At 42.1% G+C, this 24,842-nt stretch overlaps 1 protein-coding gene across 1 annotated transcript in view; it reads left to right on the forward strand.

The window, feature by feature from the left end:
• Window positions 1-24,842, forward strand: part of CARS2 (cysteinyl-tRNA synthetase 2, mitochondrial) — a 465,610-nt gene that overhangs the window by 385,263 nt on the left and 55,505 nt on the right. Inside the window, exons 11-12 of the mRNA XM_086934744.1 lie at window positions 7,206-7,344; window positions 22,131-22,254. Of these exons, the coding sequence (XP_086790870.1) occupies window positions 7,206-7,344; window positions 22,131-22,254 (263 nt within the window). The remainder of the gene's footprint in view (window positions 1-7,205; window positions 7,345-22,130; window positions 22,255-24,842) is intronic.

Here is a 24,842-nt window from a genome sequence, read left to right on the forward strand (position 1 = left end):
TCTCTTCCTCGGCCTTCCATAAGCTGCGGCTTATAAAAAAAATCTTGCCTTTCCTGCCGGAAAGTGCCGGCAAAACACTGGTCAGTTCCCTTGTTTTGTCGACCCTAGATTACTGTAATGCACTGTTTCTGGGTGCCCAGGAGAGAGTGCTCTGGAAAATGCAGGCCATTCAGAATGCTGCTGCTAGGCTTTTAGGGCACATCCCCAAACATCACTCGGCTGCATCCACTATAAGACAGTTGCACTGGCTGCCAGTGAGAAAGAGAGTCATGTTTAAGTCCCTCTGCCTGGTTTACAAGGCTCTGAAAAACGTGGGACCGGCGTTCTTTGTCCAAAACCTTATTCCTTACCGTCCCTCAAGAATGCTACGTTCATCTTCCCAGCATGACTTAGTGGTACCCCGAACCAAACTCGTTTCTTGGGGGGACAGAAGATTCATGGTAGCTGCACCTAAATTGTGGAATACTCTACCAGAATCGATCAGAATTAGCCCCTCCCTCTGGACATTCCGCAAGCAACTAAAAACATGACTCTTTAACCAATGAACCCCTGTCCGATGAGGCTCAACACACTGCAGTAACTTTAGCGCCGAGATGCCCAAGGGCCTTCGTTCGCGCTTTATAAATGTTTAAAAAGAAAGAAAGAAAGAAAGAAAGAAAGAAAAAAAAAAAGAAAGAAAGAGGGAGCATGCCTTTTCCTGTCCAGGAGCAGAGGCGGCGTGGGACCTGGCCCAGGAGCAGATGCGGTGCGCGCAGGACCTAGTCAAGTACATTTTAATATATTTTTTGTTTTACCCTCTCCCCCTGTATTGCGAGCCGCAACTGCGGAAGTATGACACCCTTGTTGGTTATGTAAAATGTTTTCCATAGCTTCGAAAAAGCCTGTAAAACTGGGTTGTGTTGCTGACAGGGCAAAATTTGAGAACGGCTTAAGTGTGTCTTTTTTATGCTGGAATATGTGCTTAGAGTCAGCGCTCGCAATGAACCGTTTTCAGCTCCAAGCGGTTGCTCACAACTCATGTTTAAGTATTGTGTTTTTAGTTCTTCTAGTTTATTTATCTAAGATCGTATGTTTTTCTGGAATGTGTTCCTGCCTGAATCTACACACGTGTTCGTAAATATACTCAGGTGTAGGTGTGGCACTTCACAAATGGCACAGTTTTTCATATATGGAGAATGTAATGTGAAAACATACCTCACAAAGTGTAACTAATAGTGTGATTACCAAGAGTGAATGCGAACTGAAGCATTGTTCCCCCAAGCAGTGCAGCGAGCTGTATCGGATCCATTTTTCCAATCACTAAATTTATAGGAGACAGTGGAAGTGTGCCCTGCCTCTGCTCCCTGACAGGAGAAGTGGGAGCTCAGTTTTAAGCCCCGTCATTGGTAATAAGTTGCACCAGAGTGTGATTTAGGATGCTAACACTAAGCAGCAGATCCTGGCTGCCGGGGAATGCGGGATCGAGACAAGGCGAGAGGGAGATGAATGGAAGTAGGAAACAAGAGCAGTTTATTGTCTGACGTACCATGGCGCACGTGCGTTGTGATGGAAAGTAAGCGCTGGAAATGGTGGTGTCTGCGCGACTCCGTGCACTAAATGCAAATATTCCTAATTGGGAGCTAAAGCGCATTTGAAAATGGAGCTCTCTAGTTATAACATTCATAACTATGTCTGTATGTCATATATTACTATATTCCAACTACATCGGTACGTGTATAACTCCATTACTACTCCCCTGCTGCATGTGGAGCACACATCAGCATGATTTGATTTGATAAATAAGGGGCACTGTTAGAAAGGATACAAAGTGAGTAAGTATCATGCATATAGATGCAGAATGTAAAGACCTGTGTTTACATTGCCTTTGCTTGTCTTGTGATCGTTAAAAGTGTATTTTTAAGAGAATTGTGGTTCTAATTATATGAAAACTGTATAGCTTAAAGGTGATTTGTCCGCATACGAGCATTTAGAATTTTAAAGCGGCACTGCAGTGATCTATCAAAGATACACATCAGTTACTTTAAAATGCTTCATTACCAATCTACGTTGTTTTTAACTAAAAGGGTAGCATAACTGTGAACTAGCTTACACCATGAAAAGTTCCTATTAAATAAATTTTGGCGCCCAGAATGTGAATATTGTCCAGTAAATGGCCGCTGAACAGCACCTGCCGTTATGCTCCTTCCTCTTAGAATGAAGGTCGATGAATAATGCTTCTTCACTGGCCCTGAGGGTCATTGTGGGTGTTCTTTTTATAATTTCCCGACAAAACAATCGTCCTGTGTCTGTTTTTCGCATATTTGCGCAGATTGCAGTGGCACTCTGGTTCAAGCCTGCTTGATTGGAGAGACTACCTTTGTAACGTGATGTGTGCATTGCAGTCGAGCTGTATCGATGTCTGTTAAAATGGGGAATCATTTATGAAAATCAGTTACACACAACACTGTGTGCTTTGTATGTCACATTGAGCTTCAGATTGCCTGAACTTGTCCCTAATAATTACAACATAGGACACAATAAAGTTATAGTTTAATATTAAGATCATTATAGTTTCCTTTTAATATAGGACTTGTAACCACCATTTTGTTGTTTCCTTGTGATGTATAAATGACAACTTGCCAGGCATTATATTTGCTCATCTGTATTGCATTCTTTATTCTACAAGCCTCAAAAAACGTAGAGTGTAGAAACAAATTAAAGACTGACGTTTTGATTTAAAGGTCTTGGCAGCAGCATGATTGCAGAAAATTCAAATATTGTGCACCACCATCTTTGCTTAGTGCATGAGCTATGCTAGGACAAGCAGTCCTTAATTTCTGCAGGTGGTGCCGTTGGTGGGCACCGGCTACGTTTAAAGAGATTGGGACTTTTTTTTATCAGACTTTGAATCAGAGCACAATAAAGAAAAGCAGAAAGAAGAAGGAAGAGATAGGTAGAAAACCAGTGACAAGGGGAAAGCTGTTATGAAAGAGAACCTGCACGAATGAGGTAAAGGAACTGGAAGTGTATGGTGGTGGGAGAAAGAGGAATGAGGTGGAATCAAGATTTGGCCGCCCTGGTATTCAGCAATTCGCCATTCTGCAGCCCTGGCAGTAGGCTCCTAAGAAGCCTTTTGCCCTCTGCAGATTTTCCTTTCTTTTATCTTCTCCTTTTTTTTAAAATAAAGAATCTCTGGCAACAAGCAGATAAAAGCATTACTCGATGTTCCATGAAAATTTATAAAAAAGAAAGAATTCTTGAATATTACTTCATTTGATTTGAATAAAAGTTAATTGAGTAATTTATATTTAGGCATGATGAATTATTGTAAATTATTTTGACTAGGCTTTAATTGTATCCTATCATGTTCAGAGAATGCACTTGCAGTTTGTAAAGGCTATTCTTAGCAACTAACACCATTTTTCACCTTCTTTAAAGTGACGTTCCAGCCAAGTTATTTAATAGTCCATACAATTTAATAGTCCAAACAATATCAATGACAGAGTAGAGTTTTGCGTACCCATCAGCAACCGGTGTTTTCACCAACACTAAGGTTTACATATTTTTTTTCAATATGGACACTTTCTTGTTGCACTTATGTCTTTGCACCTCATGGAAATGTAACAAAAATATTAAACTTAAAAAAAGAGATAATGAAGGTAAGCAATGATGAGCACTTGCAAGCACAGCACATTATATCTTTCAAAGTTATGGATTATTGCAGGAAAACCAATCAGTGGAACATGTAGCATTTTATGACCCTCTTCTTTTCTAAGGTCTTACTCCCAATAACAGTTTGCTATGTTTAACCTTGCAAGGAAGCATTTGCCAAACAAAGCAGTGTAACGTCTAAAAGACTAGCAAACCCTGCCCACCTCAAACCATACACAGCCTTTCGTTTCGTTTCTACCATGCCTCCCTTCGTATTCAAAAGAAACACACACACACTTCTGTGTGTGCAGGGCTTTAAGCGGGATGAAAAAACTGGGGAGTGGGGGGTCTCTCATAGGGGCAGCGATGTCATTATAAGGGTGACATAAAACTGTTCAGCTAAAAATCTGTACTTAGCATAGTGTGCTACCCCACTGGTATTGTGCTTCTTCAGTCATTGCCTCCAGATATGTAATACGAGTGACATTAAACCTACAACCCACTAGGGCTATAGGCTTTGGCAATGGTTGTAAGATGCATAAGATAAAGAAGAACAAACTGCAGCATTTTCATTATTATATACAATGAAAACATAGGTGGTTCAGAGATGTGTTACCGGTGGGAAACACTTAGAGGGCCTGTTTCCGTTGGTTGGATGTGCTTGGCTTGGGGGTCATTTTGCAAGGAGACCAGTTTGAGGATTGGGCACATTTTTTGATTTGATTCTAATGTTTTCTTCACAACTTGCAGTAAATATGTGGTGTAAAAACCCACCATTTGAATCCATTTTTTTCAAAATGTTCTTGCGGGGGGAGAACCCCTGCACACTCCTTTTACAGTTCGGGCTCGCTCGCTTATTACATTAGGGTACAACATTTTTCGCCTCACCACTTTCAAAATCCACCAGCCGCCACTGCTTGTTCGTTGCTGCCAAGTTGCCTTCTGTAATACGTGACGCATTCAGCCAGCCCATGCTTATTTAATGGCAGAAAAGAAATTCGGCCTGGGGGTTGTAGTTTTAAAGACTCACACTGTCATTTTCAATATTCCAAGTGTTGGTAGTTCATTTCTAGGTCTGACAGAGAGTGTTACACATCACATCGAGTTATCTGGTGTACAGCTGTGGCATGCCCACTCAGTGCGCTGGAGCCAGGATTTAACCTGCAGGATTAGTCTAATCCCTAAATGAATGCTGGTGGTGCTCAGAGTATCTAAAATGCCTCCTCTCTGAAAATCACTCAGTTTTGCACGACTCATCCACCTTATGTGTCGAAGCAAAGGCTCCACCAAAGGAGCACACAAAGTCCCGCCTACAAAACGATGATATGCACCTACTTACATTGTACCTAAACGTTTCTGATTCAGACTAATGTCTCTTAGACAATACTGTTTTTTTCTCTTCTCTGTTAAAATGTGCCCCTTGCATCATACACATACCTTTGGCACAATTTCTAGTTGATTGTCCCAAATGTATTTCAGGTTGCATACATTTTGTAGGCACTGGGAGATCAAGTTATTTGCCCAGTCATAAGATGTTGAGCCGACGCCGAAACTCGAGCCCGGTTTCTTGCTCCATAGTCGGCAGCTCTGGCCGTAATGCCACTGTTTGTTGCAGAGGCCGCCTGGGCCAGCGCCATAACAGCCCCCATCCTCAGTTCTTTCGCTTCTTTGAGCTGGAGGACAGCGTGTGCTGCAATTTTGACAGTCATGATAATGATTAATGGCCAGGGTCATAAAGATATGACCAAGGCACTGTACTCCGAGAGCTATTTCATACATGTCATGCAACCAAAAAACTGCAGCCAACATCGACCATAATGTAACAAGATACAACGCTTGTGGGCAAATTCATTGGATGTTCGTATGTGATGAGTTGCATGTCAGATTGGAGTGGGCACATTGCAGGTGTTATTGTTTATGCCAATGGGCCACCTCTTCCTGTCAGCGGGAGACGCTGTGGGCCATGGGAATGGAAGTTGAACCTGATCCCGCCCCTCTCAGCTCTCCTCTCCCTTAGGTGTTCTCGGCTGTTGCTTGGTCTGTCTCCACGTTGCTACCTCTTCCGAGCCTGATAGGATCAGAGTGTGTGCTGACTGAAAGCATATTTTAACAGTGAAATCATCCCCTGTGGTTACCGTTCCACTGTTTGTGTTGTGAAAATCGTGTTACCTTCTAACCTACTATCATTTGCCCTGTGATGGTAGTTTGTGCGAATTAAGTGAAGTGCATCCGTTCATCTTAAATTATGGCAGTAGTGCCTGTCAAAGTAATTGCTCATGAGTGCTAGTGGAAGAGGTGTGGTGCACCGGCCAGGGCGCCTGACTCCGGACCACTGGGTTCATGGTTTGATCCCCCAGTGCCGACGGCAGGTTAGTCAAGAACCTTGTGACTCTGGGCAATAGCTTGCTTAATCTTCCCTACGGCCCACAGCGCTTTGACACCCTCGGGTAATTGTGCGCTTTACAAATACTGGATTTCATGAGAGCATTATGAAATGGCTAATTTCATTATCCTTTAGGGGGTCGCTTAAATCTTAGTTGCCAGATGTTCAGGTTAAAAGAAAAAGAAGATGTACAAGACGCCAAGTGAGCAGTGGCACGTGACGGGCTGGACCACTGGGCACCCTCAGTTGCTCACAACACTCTAAAGCACTACAAGGCTCAGTCAGTCAGTAGTTGGTGCCTGCAGTTGAGTTTACACTACGGATTCCAGCCACCTCAATGCTCGCAGTCATTAAGGGTTGGTGTTTGCGGATCATGCATGATGTGGTTTCACCACCCTCTCAATATTAACATTGCTCCAGTGGCAATGATCAGTAGCGTAATCAGCCATTGTCATAACGAGTTGCTGTGTATGTCCCTTTTTTCCTTAATTTTTTACGTTTGCCATTCCCGCGGACTATTCAATTTTATCCTGTGACTACAGCATTTTGCAATCCTTTGATACACCGGTGCTTGTTGCTCTCAGTGAGATCACTTTCGTGGGCGGGCAGGGAGGAAACAAGGATAAATCAGTTTGAAACAGGGATAAATCAGGCTTCTACAGAATGCACCAGTGGTAAAAGCCAAACCGCACAAACCTACTGTGTACGCGTATCAATATACAAATGACAATATTCTGTAGGTGCTAATCACAGCAAACACTCCTGCTGCAACAGTGTGAAGCATCGAAATTACAATGTAATTGCCAAGTAATTGTCTGTTTTGCTTTGTGTTATGGAAAATCACAATTGCTTTATGCATTGAAAACATTTTTATCAACAGATAAGTCTTTTTTATGTATTATAGGAATACAGTCCGTTTTGCAACTCTTTTCAGCTATCACACTTTTGACTTATTTCATCTAAGTACCTTTGAATAATTTATTTTTGATGGTGTGTCCAATTTAATACTATGCAAATCATGGGTTCCCTGCTTCAATTGTGTGCTCTTGGGCTACATGGCTAGAAACCATTAACATTAAGAAAGCCAATAGCTCTCGGATCGCAGAGACCGATTGGCTTTTCCACTGCTCGATTAATTTCTATATTGAATGTGTCTTTTGCCTGTATCAATAATATGATTGTATTTTCTTAGCTGTGGACTTCAGTGATGACAGCATGCATGAAGCAAAAAGCACACTACACACGATCTCGTCATTTATTAATGATGCAAATGCATATATGAAAGGCCAGCTGATGTGCCATCCTGTTAGAGAAGATCTCCTATGGGAAACGTGAGTCTTATGTTCTCAAAACTTTTGTGCATATGTTTCTCTGTGTGACTGATTTCGTTTTTATTTAGCCAGTCAAAATGAAAAATGACATTAAAGGATGTCTTAGATGTAACCATCTTCCAGGTCCTAAAATTAATGAACTGGCCAATTGGTACAAGTATATTGAAGGCTGGCATGTGTATAAATAAATAAACGTATCTTAACATGCAAGTTTTCTTTGGTGTCTAATAAAAGCACAAATCTATCTGTTATCTACCATCCCACTTCAATCCTTCAGCTACCTCAGCTTCCCTCCGCCCAGTCTATAAGCTGTGGTTCCTGTGCGCTGCAGTGCTGTGTGAGCACGAACATATCTTCTGGACTGATGTATAAGAATGACTGTTTGATCACTCCTCCATCCCTTGGAGCATTTTGGGTTCAAGTCTTGTCCTATTCTTTTGACTGTCAGGGTGGCACCAAGGAGTAGACTTTGCCACTTCTGCAGGGACCTTTCAGACTAGATTACTGCTGCACGGCTAGCTAAATAAGAGGCAGACAAGAGCTTTCTGGTCTCAGGAACAACTGTGCAGCTCAGTAGGAGACTTAAAAGTAAGAGTAGGTGACACAACTTAGCAAAAACCCTTGATCTCATACTGCCAGCTCACTGCCTTAACTGGTTCTGTTGGACTTTCGACACCTGACTCTGGCTCCCTTTACCTTAATGAAGAGTATTTGACTCCTCCATCTTCTATCACCAGGCAGATTCTTGAGAGTGATGGCCATGCCTTTGACCCCTCGCAAGCACCGACAAAATAATTACTCCAATAGTACCATTGTCTTCCCTTACTAAACCCCTTTAGAACACTGGTCCCAGTTGCTTATCCCTTTGTCTGGAAAAGTTAATTTCATGGAACAGGACTCAAATTGCTCTAAGCACTTGGCCCACAACCACCTTGAGCACAGTGCTGATCTGGGGTGCCGTTCCCCCAGTGACAAGGATAGGGACATTGGCAAATTGTTGCCATTTAAGACCATGAAAATGGTCTTGCTCGTATCCGCCGCTTGCAACTGGATCATGGCCCTTTGGAGGCTGACTTCCCAGTAGAGGTAAAGAAGTCTTACTTGGTGTGCTGACAGCTGTAGATGTCCAGCGGCACAAACTCCTTTTTTGTAATTTGGGACTTCTGGTGGCGAAGAGGGCCGTGGCCAGACACTGGGGTGCCCTGGAGATCCCGACCCTAAGGGAGTGGAGGACGGGGATGGAAATTTACATGGCGGTGGAGAAGGTCACTTACGAGTGCAGAGCTTGCCCACTCAATTTTATTAAGATCTGGGGCAACTGGATAAAATATTATACCCTGGACTTGGAGGATGGAGAGACCACGAATCTACAGAGTCATGTTTATGCCGAGGTGTCATTTGTATTTATACGCTGCTTTATGATGCATCTAACCTGTGAACTGCGATTTATGACCTCTATGTATTTGCTGATGCCGTGCCTCTGAACTCCTCCCGTGGTTGCCTTATTGTTGTGGGTGCGAGTTTGCGCTCCTTATTGTTGGATGCATTAAAAAAAACAAAATATATATATATTTTTTTAAATATAGATCAATTTCTCACCCTGCTGTAAAGAACACCTCACTACTCTCCATGACACATGGAGAGATTGGCCTCTTTTAAGCACAGCAGACAACATGCATTGGCAAACCAATAGATTTTGCCTATGCAAAATCTACTGGCTTTGTCAATGTTTTTTTACATGTTGCACAGCAGTGAGCTTCTGTGTAAAATCTTAATAGTGACTGATTGGGTCAGTATAGACATCGCAAACCTCTCATGATTTTGCCTGTGAACTCGGCTGTTAAAAACAGCTGAAATCTCTGGGAAAAACTGCGGGGGAGATTGAACAATTACTGAGGGATTCAAACCCTGATTTACCGATTTCCCCAGTATTTCTAATTTTCCTGGTTCAACTCAGAATTGCAATTCTTCACCTCTAGAATTAATGAGATCTTTGCTATCCTTAACTTCAGGGGCACAGAATGAACACCTCAGAGGATCTCGTAATGAGTATCGGTTTTTGTCCACAATGTTAGAAATATGTTGTCTATAATCCCTGGAAATGTACTTGTGCGTACTTATCCTTGATGTAATGAACGCAGTGTTTAATAAAAATAAGTTTAAAAAAATGAGTATTGGTGATAGAGATACATGCATGAAATTAAGACCTGCTCCAGTTTACTTGAATATATCTCTTTACTAGGCATGCAATACATCGCATTCCATTACAACGTGGTCGTTATAAAGACTGTGTTGTTACATCGTGAACCATTACATCGCAAGTCATTACAACGACTTGCTGTAGGGGATACGCTGGAGTTAGGAATAGTATAATTTACTATTCCTGCTCCAGTTTGTGCAATAGCAGGGAAGGTGTTGGATTGTAAATCCAACACCTTCTGCCCCCTACAGCAAGTCGTTGTAACGACTTGCGATGTAATGGTTCGCAATGTAACAATGCGGTCGTTGTAACAACCACGTTGTAATGGCATACGATGTAAATGCCATTTCCTGTTTACTTGAATGTAGCAAAATAAAGTTTTAAAAAAGTAACAAGCTTACATTAAAATATCATAAGTTCATTGTCAGTTTTTTTTTGCTTCGCCTTGATTTAATGTAAAGCTTTCTGGGGTTTTTTTCTTAGTGCTTTGGCTGAGCTGGCAGTAGCAGAGAGATACATTGTCTAGTATTGGAAAAGGTACTAACTCTCTCCTATTAGACCCCTGGCAGTGTTTTTAGCCATGCTGTACAGCATTGTGGCTGCCATGCAGCATGACTATAAAAAAAAAAAAAAACATGTTATCGTCTACCCTTGGTAGTCATTGATGATTCAGTGCTTTGCGGGGCTTGCAACCTACAAGGGTTGGTAGTGTGCACACAGCAGTTCATAATTCTAGTCCCCATGCGGTTGTTATCATGCATCGGCAGATGGTACAGATAAAGCTAAAAATACATTGTGAATGTTACAGTGGACTATGCACTTATAGAGCAGGAGCACAGGCACACATGTGGGGGTTCAGTAAATGAGGCTGTTACAATGGGCTGTTTCACAGAGAAATTAATCAGAAAGATGAACTCTAGCATTGACGCAACATGGGTAAGTGCTTCTCACAGCTCAGGTTAGAGTTTGCAAATCCTGTCTGAGATACCCTACCATGCTAGCTGCCATGAGCATTGCCATGAAGCTTCTCACTAAAATACTCTCTAACCTCATCCTTGGGCTAAATGAACATAGCTTTCAGAGCAGATGAAAACTTGTTGTAAATAAGTATTGGCAAAGCTAATAGGTCTCGCTTATTAGACTTTGCCAATTTTTTTGGTCATGCTGTACAGCATCACGGCTTCAATGCAACATGGCTATTTGAAGAGAAAAAAAGCACAGTGATGCAGCCGCCTCTTCATTTTTTAGTTCAATGCATGCTTTAACACACATTCACATGTACAAAATGACGAGGGCTTTTTTTTAAATTCCTTTTTATTTACCAATCTGAGATGGCACACAGGCTAGAGCGAGCAACTCAAGTCTGGGTGGGAGGAGAGAAGCACTTGGGCGAGAAAGAGCAACGTGGAGCTGGAAAAAAAAGGACACAAGGGAGACAGCTGAAAAACACATGCCCTCTCATGGAGTGCTTGAACAAAAAGAAACAAGTAGTTCCCTAAAAATTAGCAGTCGAAGCATAGAGGCCGCCAATCAAAAAGCTGGTAAAGTGGCTGTGTACCATGGGAGGAACAAACACATGATTAATAAGCTGGGACACGTAAACCCATCAAATAAGAAGCAGGCAAATGAGAGTGACGGTAAAGCCAACTAACTGAAATGGGCAGGATTGCAAGCCTCGGTATGTTATTGACAAGCCCACAATATGTTTCTCACAGCCAGACAACTGTGCTGTCTGGTAGGCTCAACCTTAAAGAATGCTGCATCGGAAGGTTTGGTTCCTCAGTCTGGGACTAATGAATTATTCAGTGGACTAATGCATACATCGCAGGGATTCGGTTTGACGCCGGGATCACAGACACGAATCCTGGTGGATCCACTCAGCCTTCCATCATCTTGAGATCCATAAAGTGATTTGATTTGGTTAAAAATAACTCTGCGTCAAAATGCCCATGGGTGAATGTGCACTTTGCAAATAAACATTTTATGCTTTATACAAGACACAATAAGACACTTTCAAGTGACTGTAAAATTTGTACAGTTCCATACATTTTTACTGATGCACAAAACTGTAGGAGGAGCACGCATGGAAGTCAACACACATTGTAGATTTTCAGGTGAGTGCCATGTATTCCAAGTTTGCTTCTGTGAATTGTCCACCCAGCAAAGCACATATCATTCTATTCATTTTTTTCTCCCCGGGGAAACATTTTTCAGTTGGTAAAATAACCCCTTTCCACTATATCCTTATGAAACATCAGTGTGTACCCTTTTCGTTCGCTCCCTGAAAATACACTCCAAAAGTACATATGTAGACAGTACCAAGGTAGGAAACTACGTACAAACTGTTTGTGAATATCAACACACTTGTCATCTTGTGGGTGGTCCCATCTTTTTGCATGGTTGATTCGCCTTGAATTCTCCACTTTCCTGCCTCTACACGTGTGACAGTGGATTATTTGCCTAACTGATGGATTGTCCACAATTTAGAAAATCTGAGTGGAAATGGACTGCAATACTGTATTGCGTCGGCCATCTTTGTTCACACAGTTTCACCCCTCCCTGCCTACTCCAGCCTTGACATATCCAAACTAGGAGAAACTGGGGTAGGACTACACACCATCTATCCAGCAACAGACAAACATTTCGGAGGCTTTTCCTTCCAGTAAGGGCATACCAACTGCTGAAGGTCTACTCCTTTTTGAGGGTCTAATGTAATGTGTGTCTATATCATAATGCTATGCTTGATAATATCATTATGCTATTTCTATATTCTTTGCGTTCACTTCCTCTCAATACTTTTTGTGCTCACTTCCTGACCATATTGGCAGATTAAATTTAGGCAGGGTCGGATTGGTAAAGCGGGCACTCGGCAGTGGCTGAGGGACCAATATTGAAGTTCCAGCTGTGGGCTGCTTTTTTGGCAGCCTGGGGGGGCGCTTTGGGCTGTATCTGGTGGGTTCTGATGTCGTCAGTGGCCCAGTTCAGTTGTTAACTCTTTGCACTACCACTCAAAAAGAACAAATATTTGTCATCACAAATCTTTCAGTGATTCGGTCAATTAAAAGCCAGATCAAGCTCCTAAGCATCCTTTACATTTGCGGATTAACCTTTACGTTTGCAGATTAACATGTTGCGGACATTTACATTTCTTTCTGGCATGCAGGCACCCTGGCAGGAAGGCTTATTTAGATGTCTGCTCAACTCCGGTTCCACAGCACAGGAGACTCACTGAATGACACGTCATCTAAAGCATTTAAATTATCAGAATTAACCATCCCAGGACGGTTGTCTTTTTACAAAAAGTAGGGAAACTGTTTCTTATAAATTAAAAGAAAGTATGGACACATTGTGACCCTCTTGGATCTCTGTGTGTTGGATATCTGGCACATGTTTATTACAGCAGATGGTGGCGTATATAAGTGTGATCGCTTCAAACCTTTCCAGTGCAGATTAGCTACTAGGAAAGCGCTGCCAAGTGCCGGTAACCAGTGCACACATGTCAGGTTAAAGGAAATTAGTAGCTCTGAAAGTTCGAGCAGTGGAGGAACACAAGTACTTGGGCTGTGCTCTAGTGGAGGAACAAACACATGAAGAGGAAGTGAAGCCTGCACACGATGACAAAAAGAGAAACCAGCAAGTGACAGTAAAGCCAACCAGTGATGTGAAAAGACAACGTTTTCCTGGCTTTTATTATGGGATCAAAAATTAACATTACGAGAATAGCACTTGGCATGACCATGCTCACTGATACTCCGCTATCATATAACATGCCCAGGTTCTCAGTCACTATCTAGAATATTTTTGGTCAGGTCATGGCTGTTGGAAATGACCCCTTTTGCAGGGTTACCCCAAACCTTTTGCCTTCCTCCTCTTTTTGCTGAATTCATTTTGTTGGCCTTGGGACTCTGAGCACTTTACCCCTGCTAACCAGTGCTAACAGGCATTTTCTTCTCCCCTAAACATGATTGGTTGACACATGTTGGTTATATTTAGTTTACTTGTAAGTCCCTTGTAAAGTTGTATACCATATACCCAGGGCCTGTAATCTAAATGCTACTGGTGGGCCTGCTGCACTGATTGTGCCACCCACCTAAGTAGCTTTCAAACCCCTCTCATGCCTGTCACTGCAGTGCCTGTGTGTGAAGTTTACTGCCACTTCGACTTGGCATTTAAAGCTAGTTGCCAAGCTTGAAACTCTCCTTTTATTACACCTAAGTCACCTCTAAGGTAGGCCCTGAGTAGCCCTAAGGGCAGGGTGCTATATAAGTAAAAGATAGGACGTGCTTTGCATGTCCTGGTAGTGAAAAACCGTAACATTTATTTTTCACTACTGTGAGGCCTACTCCTATCATAGGCTAGCCTTGGGAATTCCTTTTAACACTTTAAAGCTGTAATTCCTAATTAGAAAAGAGTTGGTAAATCATGTTTCATGTCTTTGCAATGGTAATGACAAATCCTCTTTAGTGGTAAATATGGATTTAACTTTCCTATTCTAGAAATGGCACATTTTCAGAAAGTGGGGATTTCGCTGCTCTAACCCTTGCTCTGTGTCTCCAATACACATCTGGGCTGGGTGACTGCTACACTTTGTGCATTCCCTCTAGAAAGCCACAAACACAGGAACAGCTGGGTGTGACAGTGGACTCATCTGCATGCATATGTATGCATTCTGATCACCTTCCTGAGTAGGAAGGGAGACTGGTGGCTCACACTTATATCTGAATAGGCTGTGTCCTATCTCCACACAAAAATCTGGACTCTGCTATCTGTGAATCCTACAGTTACCTGAGGGGACATCCCTCCCCTCCCCCCCATTCCTGGGCATCAGAAGTGGGTTCAGCAGCCGTTTTCAGCAAAAACCAATGCCTCGCCTCAACAGTATGAGAAATTCTGGTGCATCTTAGTTCGACGCGAACGCAGAGGCTGCTCGACACATCAGATCCATAGCCTGCGCAGCTGGACGAAGACACATGGCACTCACTTAAACGGAGCTTGATGATGACATGGGACCCCTTTTGCGTAGCTCGACAATGATGCAGTAGGCTCTCAACGTCGAAAAAAGCTTGTTTTAAAAAAAAATGATTAACATTTTTGAGTCATAAATGAACACAATACCTATATCACAGGTTTATAAAAAAATATAAACTAATCAAAGGCACTTCCCAAAATACTATAAACAAATATGGGGGGTCAGTGGGGAATTTTTAACGACCATACAATGGTATCATCCCCTAACAGTGACTATAACCAAAAGATACCATTGGGTCACAAGAAAATGAAAGTAAACTGTTAAGACATGTGTTGATTCGCGAACAGTCACCAATTCCAAGTCTAAATGGTAGATGGTGGCCATCAAATGATTCCCATCAGATACCCGTCCTGTGCCGCCCTACATCATTTGGGATTCTTCACCAGAAGGAAAAGATGTTCAACCACTTAGGATTAGGTGAACTGTAACCTAATCAAGTGGGAAAAACTCAAATGTGCTGATTTGTGTGTATGGCATATGGAGGGTAAAAAATATATGTTTGTCGCAGTGCATAAATGTGTTAAAGTGATAACAGTGAGTGAGTTAAGATTGGGTTGTAGAAATGGAAAAAAACAATTTAATAGTATCCTATCCACACCCAATATTAAAAACAGTGCATAATGGTATTTAACATATAAATACTCAGATATATTGAAGGTCAACATGTTTCTGCGGTAGTTGGAGTCTCGAGATCTCCTCCAGCTTCGTCAGGACCTTATGTCAATGCTACTGCATGAAGTGATTAAAATGAAAAGTGAAAATGAATATCACCTGAAATTCGCCTGCTCAGACCGTCATATCGAATGACCAAGGCGGTGAAACAAAAGAGAACACATCATTAGAATCAACAGTTTACTACACATATATTAGAATGTGTCTTGTTAAATGATGCCAATAGATATCGGTCAATTTAGTCTAAAAATGTAAACTATATGATGTCTTTACCCAAATCAGTTTGGGATTTTAAGGAAAGGATACATTTATCCTACTACTCACCCAATATGTGGGGAATATGCTCTCCACCTCACCTGGCTACAGCTCAGGTAAAACGGAGCACCGCTCTAGAGAGAAGGGAAGAGGGAAGAAAATGAAAAAGGAAAGACGCATCACTGTAATCATTACATCTGTGTAGTTAGCATGATAGTACGAGACATCTATCTCCTGACCAAACTATCTACACTTTTATGTCGTTTTTTGGATTATTTTTGCGTGTTTTTAATCCATCATAGCTAATGTAGTGACATAATGTTCATTCAGTCATTACCCTTGTTTATATATGATGTTCTTAGATATCATGCAAGGGAATAATCTGCCCCCTTTCATTGATTAGTTAATATATTCTACAACATCACCACGCTGCCACAACGATGATAAAATCGAGTTTTTTTTCGATTGTGACCGTGCTCGATATATTTAAAAGGCTGTTCGTCACTCTTTAGAACCACTAGTCAATGTTTTTAAGACGACTAGTTTGTGTGAAAACACCGCCTCGCAATCGATCAATAGTTGCAATTGCAAGCGGCTCTATACTTTAGTAGTAGTTCTCGAGAAACAAAAGAATAAGAACAGGGACAAGTATCCACCCGCTTACCTGTCCGTCGGTACTCCGGACATCCGTCTAGGCTGTCGTGGAGGGAGGTACCGTACCGGACAGGAAGCAGGTCTTTATCCTTCCTGGTTTCCCGTTCCCGGACACTTCATTGTATCGAAGTGTCACGAGGTGTGCTGTGACCCCGCACGCGTCAGCGTGCGTATGCGTCAGCGTCCTTTGTTGCCTCGCAACTGAACACGAAGACGGGGATTACGTCTTCTGCTTCTTTCTTCTCACTCATTGGAGGAGCGTGTCATGTGATAACCATATCGCGTCTAGAAGCTCCGTTGCCTAGCATTAGCGCGATAGAGAGAGAAAACCGTCTTGCATTTATAAGCCTTATGAGGAAGGTTGAGGAAGCGTTGATGCGATGTTGAACATAACGGATTTATTTTGAGAGGGTGCAAGATATAAATCATTATTACAACAACTAACTGGCCTCTAGGTAATTGTGCCAAGCATTACCAATTGTAACTTAGCGTGTCCCTGCTAATGATGCTAGAAGACTGTATTTATTCAAAGACCCGATAATTACATGGAACTACACATGCACGGTGGATTAGTTTCTATATGCTGTTTGTTGTAACTTGGTGTATCTTTAGACTGAACAAACCTTATTAGTGTGTGTATAGGGGTTTATAGAGAGTGCGGACCTCTTTGATGTCATGCTGGAAATAGTCCTGAACCAAAACTTTTTTCGGAGAGTACAGATTTATTCATAGAATCGGTCAAGATGATTTATACTCACAATGACATCCATGGGATGTCTTCGTTCAATCCTGTTTCGTGAGTTTTTAACTTGTACACCCATCTCTGTTCACGTTTAAATAAAAAGGAACTGATGTCCACGATGTGTTTTGGTATTGTGGGTTGTTCCAGAACTGTCCACCTTATGTCTGTGGGGAGATGTTTTGCCTGTAAAAAGTGATTTGTTAGTTTAGTAGCCTGTCTACTACAACGTATGGAGCTTTTATGTTCTGATATGCGAAGTTTGATTTTTCGGGTTGTCATCCCCACATACATCTTGTTGCAGGGGCATTTGATTAAGTATACTAGGTTTGCACTGTTGCAGTTAGTGACTGTTCCCGAATCAACACATGTCTTAACAGTTTACTTTCATTTTCTTGTGACCCAATGGTATCTTTTGGTTATAGTCACTTTCCAAAATACATAATAATCATATAGAAGGAGAAAAAACGTGTGTAGCATCATAAAAAAGAACAAACAAAGCAAGGAAATGGGAAGACCAAATATATATAAACTAGTTTTGGCACACCAGAAATCATAGCATCTCAAACAGTTGTTATAACAGCCCTGACTTTTTGTTGATTTTAATTTAGTTCCCAATTGAAACCAGCCCAATTTTTTTCTAGTTGTTTAATAGATGGAGGGTCTCTAGCTTTTGCTATTTCTAGTTCCAACTCATATATTTGACAAATGATAGCCCACCACTCTTCTGTGTTCGGTGGGTCAGGGGAAACCCCTGACCTAGCTATACACAGCCAGGAAGAAACAATTATTATTGATACCAATAGTCCTAACCCAAAATTACACTCCATTTTACACCCCAACATAACCTTCCTAGTAGTCAGCCAGAGATCAAAGCCAAAACATGATGTTGCTAATTGAGTCACACCTAACAAGGATTCCTGAAAGTACAGGGCAACTGAGAAACATATGTGTAATATCTGCTGCATGACAACCGCACTTAGGGCATTGAGTCTTATCTGAGCCGTAATTGCCACCCATTATAAAATCTGTAAAGCATGGTCTTAAACTATTGCAATTTTATACTTGCGGACTGAACAAAGCAGCCAACAATCTCTAAAGCACTCTGAATTTCTTCTGCTGAGATCTCAGAGGTGGGCATCCTACTCCACTTAGAAACAAGTCATGAACTATCATCTGTGCTACGCTGGCAGAACTTTTGATATATTACACTTATCGATGCTTTTATATATATGTATAAGTATGACAAGACATCCAACACTTCAAATCTTCTGGGTCCTTTTAGTCCCATACAAAGTAGTCCCTCAACTCTATTTTTTTTTTTTTTTTTTTAAGTGACGAGGGAGATCATTTGAGACCTGACACCCGGCAAAATAGCAAAAACCGGTAAGGTCATACAACTGTTCTATGTTCTTCATCCCTAGTCTTGCCCATGTTTTGCCCGTTGAGTCATAATGTATTTCAGAGTATGCAGGATTAGCCTATAATGGCGTATCTCCATGATTCACTGCTAAAGAGTGCTCAGAGCACATTTCCCACCAGATACGGGCAATATCCCTAATAATTTTACATTTTACACGTTTGCAGTAGTTACGATCAGTTACCCTGTAAAATAATAGCCTACAATTAGACCCTAAAGCAACTGGGTATCCCAAAACAGGGAGGTCTGGTTTTGCCCCACTTAGAAAATTACATAAGTGTCCAGCAAATGCTGCCCAAAAATACAACTTGATATCAGGCAGCTGAAATCACCCCTTGTCTATGCGGGAGTTTCAAAATACGAATAGCCCGTCTGGCCTGTCTGTAACCCCAGATAAAACTACCAGTGGCAACTTCCAGACGCACAAAAAAAAGAATCTGGGATTCTTAACGGAATTGCTTAAGTAGGAACAAAATGTTTTGCAAAATATTCATTTTAATAATATTGAAGCGGCTTATAATACTGATCGGAATCAGATTCCAGAGACAAAACTTGATGGTTACTGAAAGCAGTAAGGGTTCATAATACAGTCTAAAAATATTGTCACCTCGACTGCTCAACTTTACTCCTAAATATGTAGCTGTGGCCTTTAATCCTTGAATAGAATCATCTGACTTATAGTAAAGCAAGACCTGTTTTAGCAAATTTTAGTTTATAGCCAGAAAAGACTCCGAAGCTATTAGCCTTGGTAGTCACTGTGTTGGGCGTGGATTTTGAGCCCTGACTGCACTGGCTCAATTTTTGTAATACTTCCAGAAACTGGTTCAACAGACACATCAGGTATTCCAGGGTCCAGGAATTGTTAGTGTGTGTGCCATTAAACAAAGAGTTACAATAGGCTCTGTAACATTGTTGCCTTCCATTGTCACGATATAGGAATGATCTCTGTGGATGAACCAGCTCCCCGTTTTGGGCTGCAGCCATGAGGATGGCAGCAAAAGAAGATTTCTTGCCTAGAGCAAGCGACTCTTCGCTGCATGCCTGAAGCAGACCGGTCACTGTACCAGAGTTCAGCAGTTTTAGAATTGTGCAGCCAACCCGGGTGGTAAATCCACTTTCAGGCAGTAATTGAGAGCTGGCACCGTGTTCCAAACCCTCTCCTGAGGCTGAACCCAATCCATTAATTTTTGCTGTGGTGCAAGCTCCCCGTCCTCCACAGAGTGCACTTGTCCTCGGCAGCACCAAGCTTCCTGCACCAGTTGCCGAGCTGCAGACGGGACTGTAGGGAATTTCTGACTGATGGGCGCACAGGAGAAACACTGGGAGACCTCGCTGTCCCCGGTCGCAAAGCTGGCACATAGATGTCTCCATCTGTCCCGTGACTCGTAAAACTACTTATGGCCAATGAGAACCGCCATGTTGATCGTGCAGCTATGCAGTGTAGTGGCTGTCAGCGAGCACTCAGGGAGAGAATGCTGTCAGCTTTGGCGTCAACCCGCCATCTTATTTCTTCAGCAGGAACTGTCTGGCTCCTGTACCTGGCCTGCCCTCCATTGCTGTCTGCCTAAATTTTGAATTTGCACTGGACTTTCGCGACCTCAAGTAATCTTTTGACCGATAGTGACTTATAAGCACTGTTTTCATATTTAATCTTTAAAATGTCATATCTTGACTTCTACTTATTGGATTGTTGTTGTTTGGTTGTGTTTTATTCAGATAAATATTCTCTATTTTTCTAAACCTGTCTGTAGTCTTTTTGTGGGGTTGCCATTGAGTTACTGTAATTTAAGTGTTGCACGAATACTTTACACATTGCCTCTTAAGTTAAGGCTGACTGCTCTGTGCCAAGCTACCAGAGGGTAAACATGGGTTAATTTCGGGTGTGTATCTGACTTACCCTGACTAGAGTGTTGGTCCATACTTGGACAGGGTGCAAACCTCTGCCAACTAGAGCCCCCATTTCTAACAATTGTCAACAGGGCTTTAGTTAGCAACCACAGAAAACTGAAAGGTGTATGCAATAAAGAACATCTGAAGGTATATAACGTGGATGCATTAGGGCATTTTTACCTAGGTGCAGCACAGGGTTGAAAAAAGTCTTGCATGGATCAACAAACTGTAGTATGTCTTCAACACAGTGGAGGCTGATGTCATCCGGCTGCCACAGATCGTGGTGATGGGGACCCAGAGCAGTGGAAAGAGCTCAGTGTTAGAAAGCCTTGTTGGCAGAGACTTGCTTCCCGGGGCACTGGCACAGTAACCTGGCCACCTCTCAGCCTGCAGCTGGTGCATATCTCTCCAGAGGAGTGGGCAGGCTCTAAGCCCCCTGTAAGCTAACAAAATGTCTTGCAAGCAATATGGCATGCGCTATCTCAGGCTAGACCTGTAATGGCCTAAATTAGCATTGTTGCAAGGCGGGTGGAGTACTCACCACACTGTTATTTTCCTATGGGTTTGGAAACCTTTGCACCAGAGGTCCACCCATTACATTGAGCTTTCATTGCATTTCTTTCTTTCCTTTCTCCTTGTTTCTGCCTCTTCGATTAATGCATCCCATTCTTGGTCTTCTGTGCCTCCTCACTCCTCGGCATGACGTCACCTAACCTTGTCCCTCTTCTTTCTTTCATCCTTTTGGCTCCTCCATCAGATCCTCACCTCCATTTCATATCTTCTTCCAGAGAATACCTGCACAGTAGGGATCATATCACTTTACAAGTGAGTTTCTTTAAAGCATGCCCTGCTGTCTGTTGTGATTAATTACTGCCAATGCTAGTATTGACCAGACCGTGAAAGACCAACACACATAGGCAGGGCCTGCGGTTGGCATGGGTGAGTACCAACATTCAGAGGGGCACTCCAAACTGCTTGCATTAAGGTCAGGCATGCAGTAAACTCCCTCCGACCACCTGTGGTTTAAACACATTCTAATAATTTCATTCTAGATGCTGTAAGTGCTGGTGTTGAACACCTCTCTAATCCCCCTCCTCCTCCCCTCCTATTTTCTTTTTGTCTCCTGCCTCACCCCTAGCCCGTCCCTGACAACAGCTTGACACCAAGGACAGATGCGGAAAGGTTTGTATCCAGAGGCCAATGCCTGTGGTAATGCAATCATTCAGGGACCGACCTGTGAACATAAAAGGCACCCACTGTTGCCATATTTTTCTCACCACCTGCAGCAAGGGTGACAATTGTTGTTCCGCTCAGGGCTCAAGCCGAGCAAAGGCAATCCCTCAGGAGTGGCTCCTCCATTGGAGGAGCCTCACCCCAATTAAATTCCCCCCGAAGTCCTGGAGATGAAAAATAAAATGGAAATTTATTACCATTTTATTTTTTAACCGGATGGGGGCGGGGCCGCTGCTGAGTGACAGCAGCAGGGAGGAGGGTCGCCTGGCTATGCACTGTTTAAAGTGAACGTCTTTTTAGTTGTCCGTCTTGAGACAGCCAGCCACACAAGCGCACTTTAAACATCTCTGAGACAGCTCGGTTAGAGCAAGTGCAGGTCTCCAGAGTGTTATGGAGTGCCGAGTGAGGCCGCTCCCTCCAATGGTGTTAGAGTAAGGGCTCAAGAAAGGCAAACGTCATGAAGTGGAGGTAGCTAGGCATACTTCACTAATGGATTATGAAGTGTAAATTGTAAAAAAAAAAATGTACTTCTAAGAAAATGTTGCATTTGTGTCTGTAACAAGAGTGTACATATTACTATCACCGATGTGATGCTGAGAATTTCAAAAATAGTTTGTTTGCACATTGTTGATGATATGTGGCATATTTCCTGTAGGTGCCTTCATTATTCTTTTTGTTTCCTTTTATTTTGAAGGTTAGCAAATACAAAAGTAAACGTGAAGGCCGCATTGGCAGATGACTTTGACACACCAAGGGCCGTTGAGTCAGTTATGGATCTCATTCATCATGGCAACAGGCAGCTTAAGGCTGTCACTAAGGTAAACCGAAATTAACAGTCAATTTAAAAGCAGTAGGGATAGACTGTTGTACTACCTGACATGCCACTTGTCCTTCCTTTCTTTTTCTGTTGTCTTTACATTCAGAAAGCACCTTAAGACCATCCTTTTCTGTTTATGATTATGTTTTAGCTTCTCGCTTTTCGTGTTGCCTGTCTGAAGCGCAGAGATACCCCTTCGGGGGTCGATTCAGGCGCTATATAAATAAATAAATAAATACATTCACGAAGGTAGACCTGCTCCTTTCAGTATCGTCAAGGTTAGAGAAGCATCAACAGAATTAGGCATATTTCTAATTTTCAACTGAAAAATGTCCCTTAATGTGGCAGAACTGCCTGGCGTTTTGAGATCCGAAATGCACGCCTCATTGAGATCTGTCTCTGGCTTAGAGTTAACGCCTTTAAATTGAATACAGACAAGACCAAAGTAATCCAGATATGTCACAAGAACTTATCTTCTCCTCCCTCTCTCTTTCCTCCCTCTCTCTTTCCTCCCTCTCCAACGTTTTAAGAGCCCCCTACGATTTTAGGGCACACTAAAAAATCTTGGGTTTCATGGGTGCTAATATTAGCCTTGGTTCCCACAAAAATCGTGTGGTAGAGCACCGTTAGTACTGAATGTTCTGATCAGTTCCAAATTAAACCTGTGATCTGTGGCATCACCCCATGTCATGGTTTTGGAACCTCAACTGGCTTGCCTTCCAGCGTATCTAAAATGCAGCCATTTGTTTACTCGTTGTCACCTGTGAAAGCCATTGTGACATATAAAATCCTTCCTCTTACATGAATGTCTCCAAGTGTTATCATCCATCCGCTTTACACAGATCGCAGAGCACCTTTAGCCAGAGTAGCTCTTTTCACCCTGAAAAGTACCAAACTTTCATTAAAGGATTTGTGCTCTGTAATTCAAGCCCATTGTAATCACATACATTGACTTAACAGTCACCCTGCAGAAAATCAACCCCTGTCATGTGCTGCACTACTGAAAGCTCTTGCAAAGTCAGTGAATAAATATTCGACGACTTCTGATACGTGCTTATATAATAACTGAATCTATATAGTGTCCCAGGCAGCAAAGCACGCCGTGAAACATGTGTGGACTAAGAAACAAGATTACATCTGTTTTGAGTACATTTTGAAATCATATAAACCGATAGTTAAGGATTTGATTACAAATATTTAAGGAAACACAAGATTCGAAGATTGATCGAGACACCACATACATATGAAACAAACAAAATTAACTTGATTTGTCCTGAGAACTCACATTTACCCGTGAAAGCTCTGCTACTTTCAGGTGCCAGATTAATCTCCGATTCCAAAAAACATCACCACACGAGGCAAGTTTTAAGAGAAGGTACAGATTACTTATAAAGGCAACAATTCAATTAAAGCTGTTTTTCTTCGCTTTTTATGTCCTCAGACATCAGCAACCAATGCTCTGCCATAAATATATCCAGATATGCAAACAACCCTTAAAGCAAAGGAGTCCTTTGTCGGGAATTAAAAATATTCAATTCTCAATCAACGAGACTATTTTTCAGTAGTTTCTCTATCATTCTAGAAATTATACCCAAGGAGTTGAGATGACAGGAAAACATCATCCACTTTTGGAAGAAAACGGCAAAAAAAATCCAGCTTTTACCTGAACATTTTTAGCACCTCTATTCCCCTAGAAACCCACATATGTAGGGCTATATTGTCTCCCTTACCTCAGTTAGACTACTTCACTTTCTCCTCTATCGCTTCCATCTTTTCCTAAACTCCTTTTCATGCATCATATATTTGAATTTTTGAATTCTCTCTTGTTGATTTATATGTTTAAATGTTATTTGGGAGACTCACTTCTCACATTCTGTGTTAAATATAAAGCACACCCACAATTCACTCATATATAAAAAAAATATTGAAAAATTAGCATCTCTTGCTATTTCACTTTTAGGACCCACATACAACTCCATTAATTCACACCAGCATCACTGTTGTCCTTCATGCTCGAGGAACTATTGAGACCAACATAGTTTTACGAGCGTGCGCCCCGGTTTGATTTACCCTAATTCAAATCGTTACTTATTTTTCATTTGGCATCAGTGAACACAACCATCGTATGTACTCTGTGAACTACTGAGCGTAATTGTCTTCAGAGAACCAGAGTTACGCTCAGTGGTCTAGAGTTTCGCAGTGGTGGCGTAGTGTGTCTTAATCGTAATCACAGAACTGGTCTTTTTCTCTGGTCTATACCCTGGGCACATGACCTACTAGCCTCGCTCCTCTCATTTATGCCTAAGTCTTATGTGTCAAGAGTCCCTTGCTACATACGGTGTACCCGAATAAGAACATGTATCACGAAAGATATTATAAAATACTGCCTTGCATGCGATAAACGCAGAAAACATCCCTGGCTGAAGTGCTGGCACAAGATAGGTTATATCCAGCTATTTGAATACCCTGTGGGCCCTTTTACCACTAATAAAAAACAATTGCAGGCATGCTGGTTGAAACTTTTGCAGGCAGAGAGACTGAGGAGGGAATCCGAAAAATCTAGAGCTACAGCCTACCTGAGCAGAAATC

Source organism: Lissotriton vulgaris, chromosome 8 (assembly GCF_964263255.1).
Source record: "Lissotriton vulgaris chromosome 8, aLisVul1.2, whole genome shotgun sequence".
NCBI lineage: Eukaryota > Metazoa > Chordata > Amphibia > Caudata > Salamandridae > Lissotriton > Lissotriton vulgaris.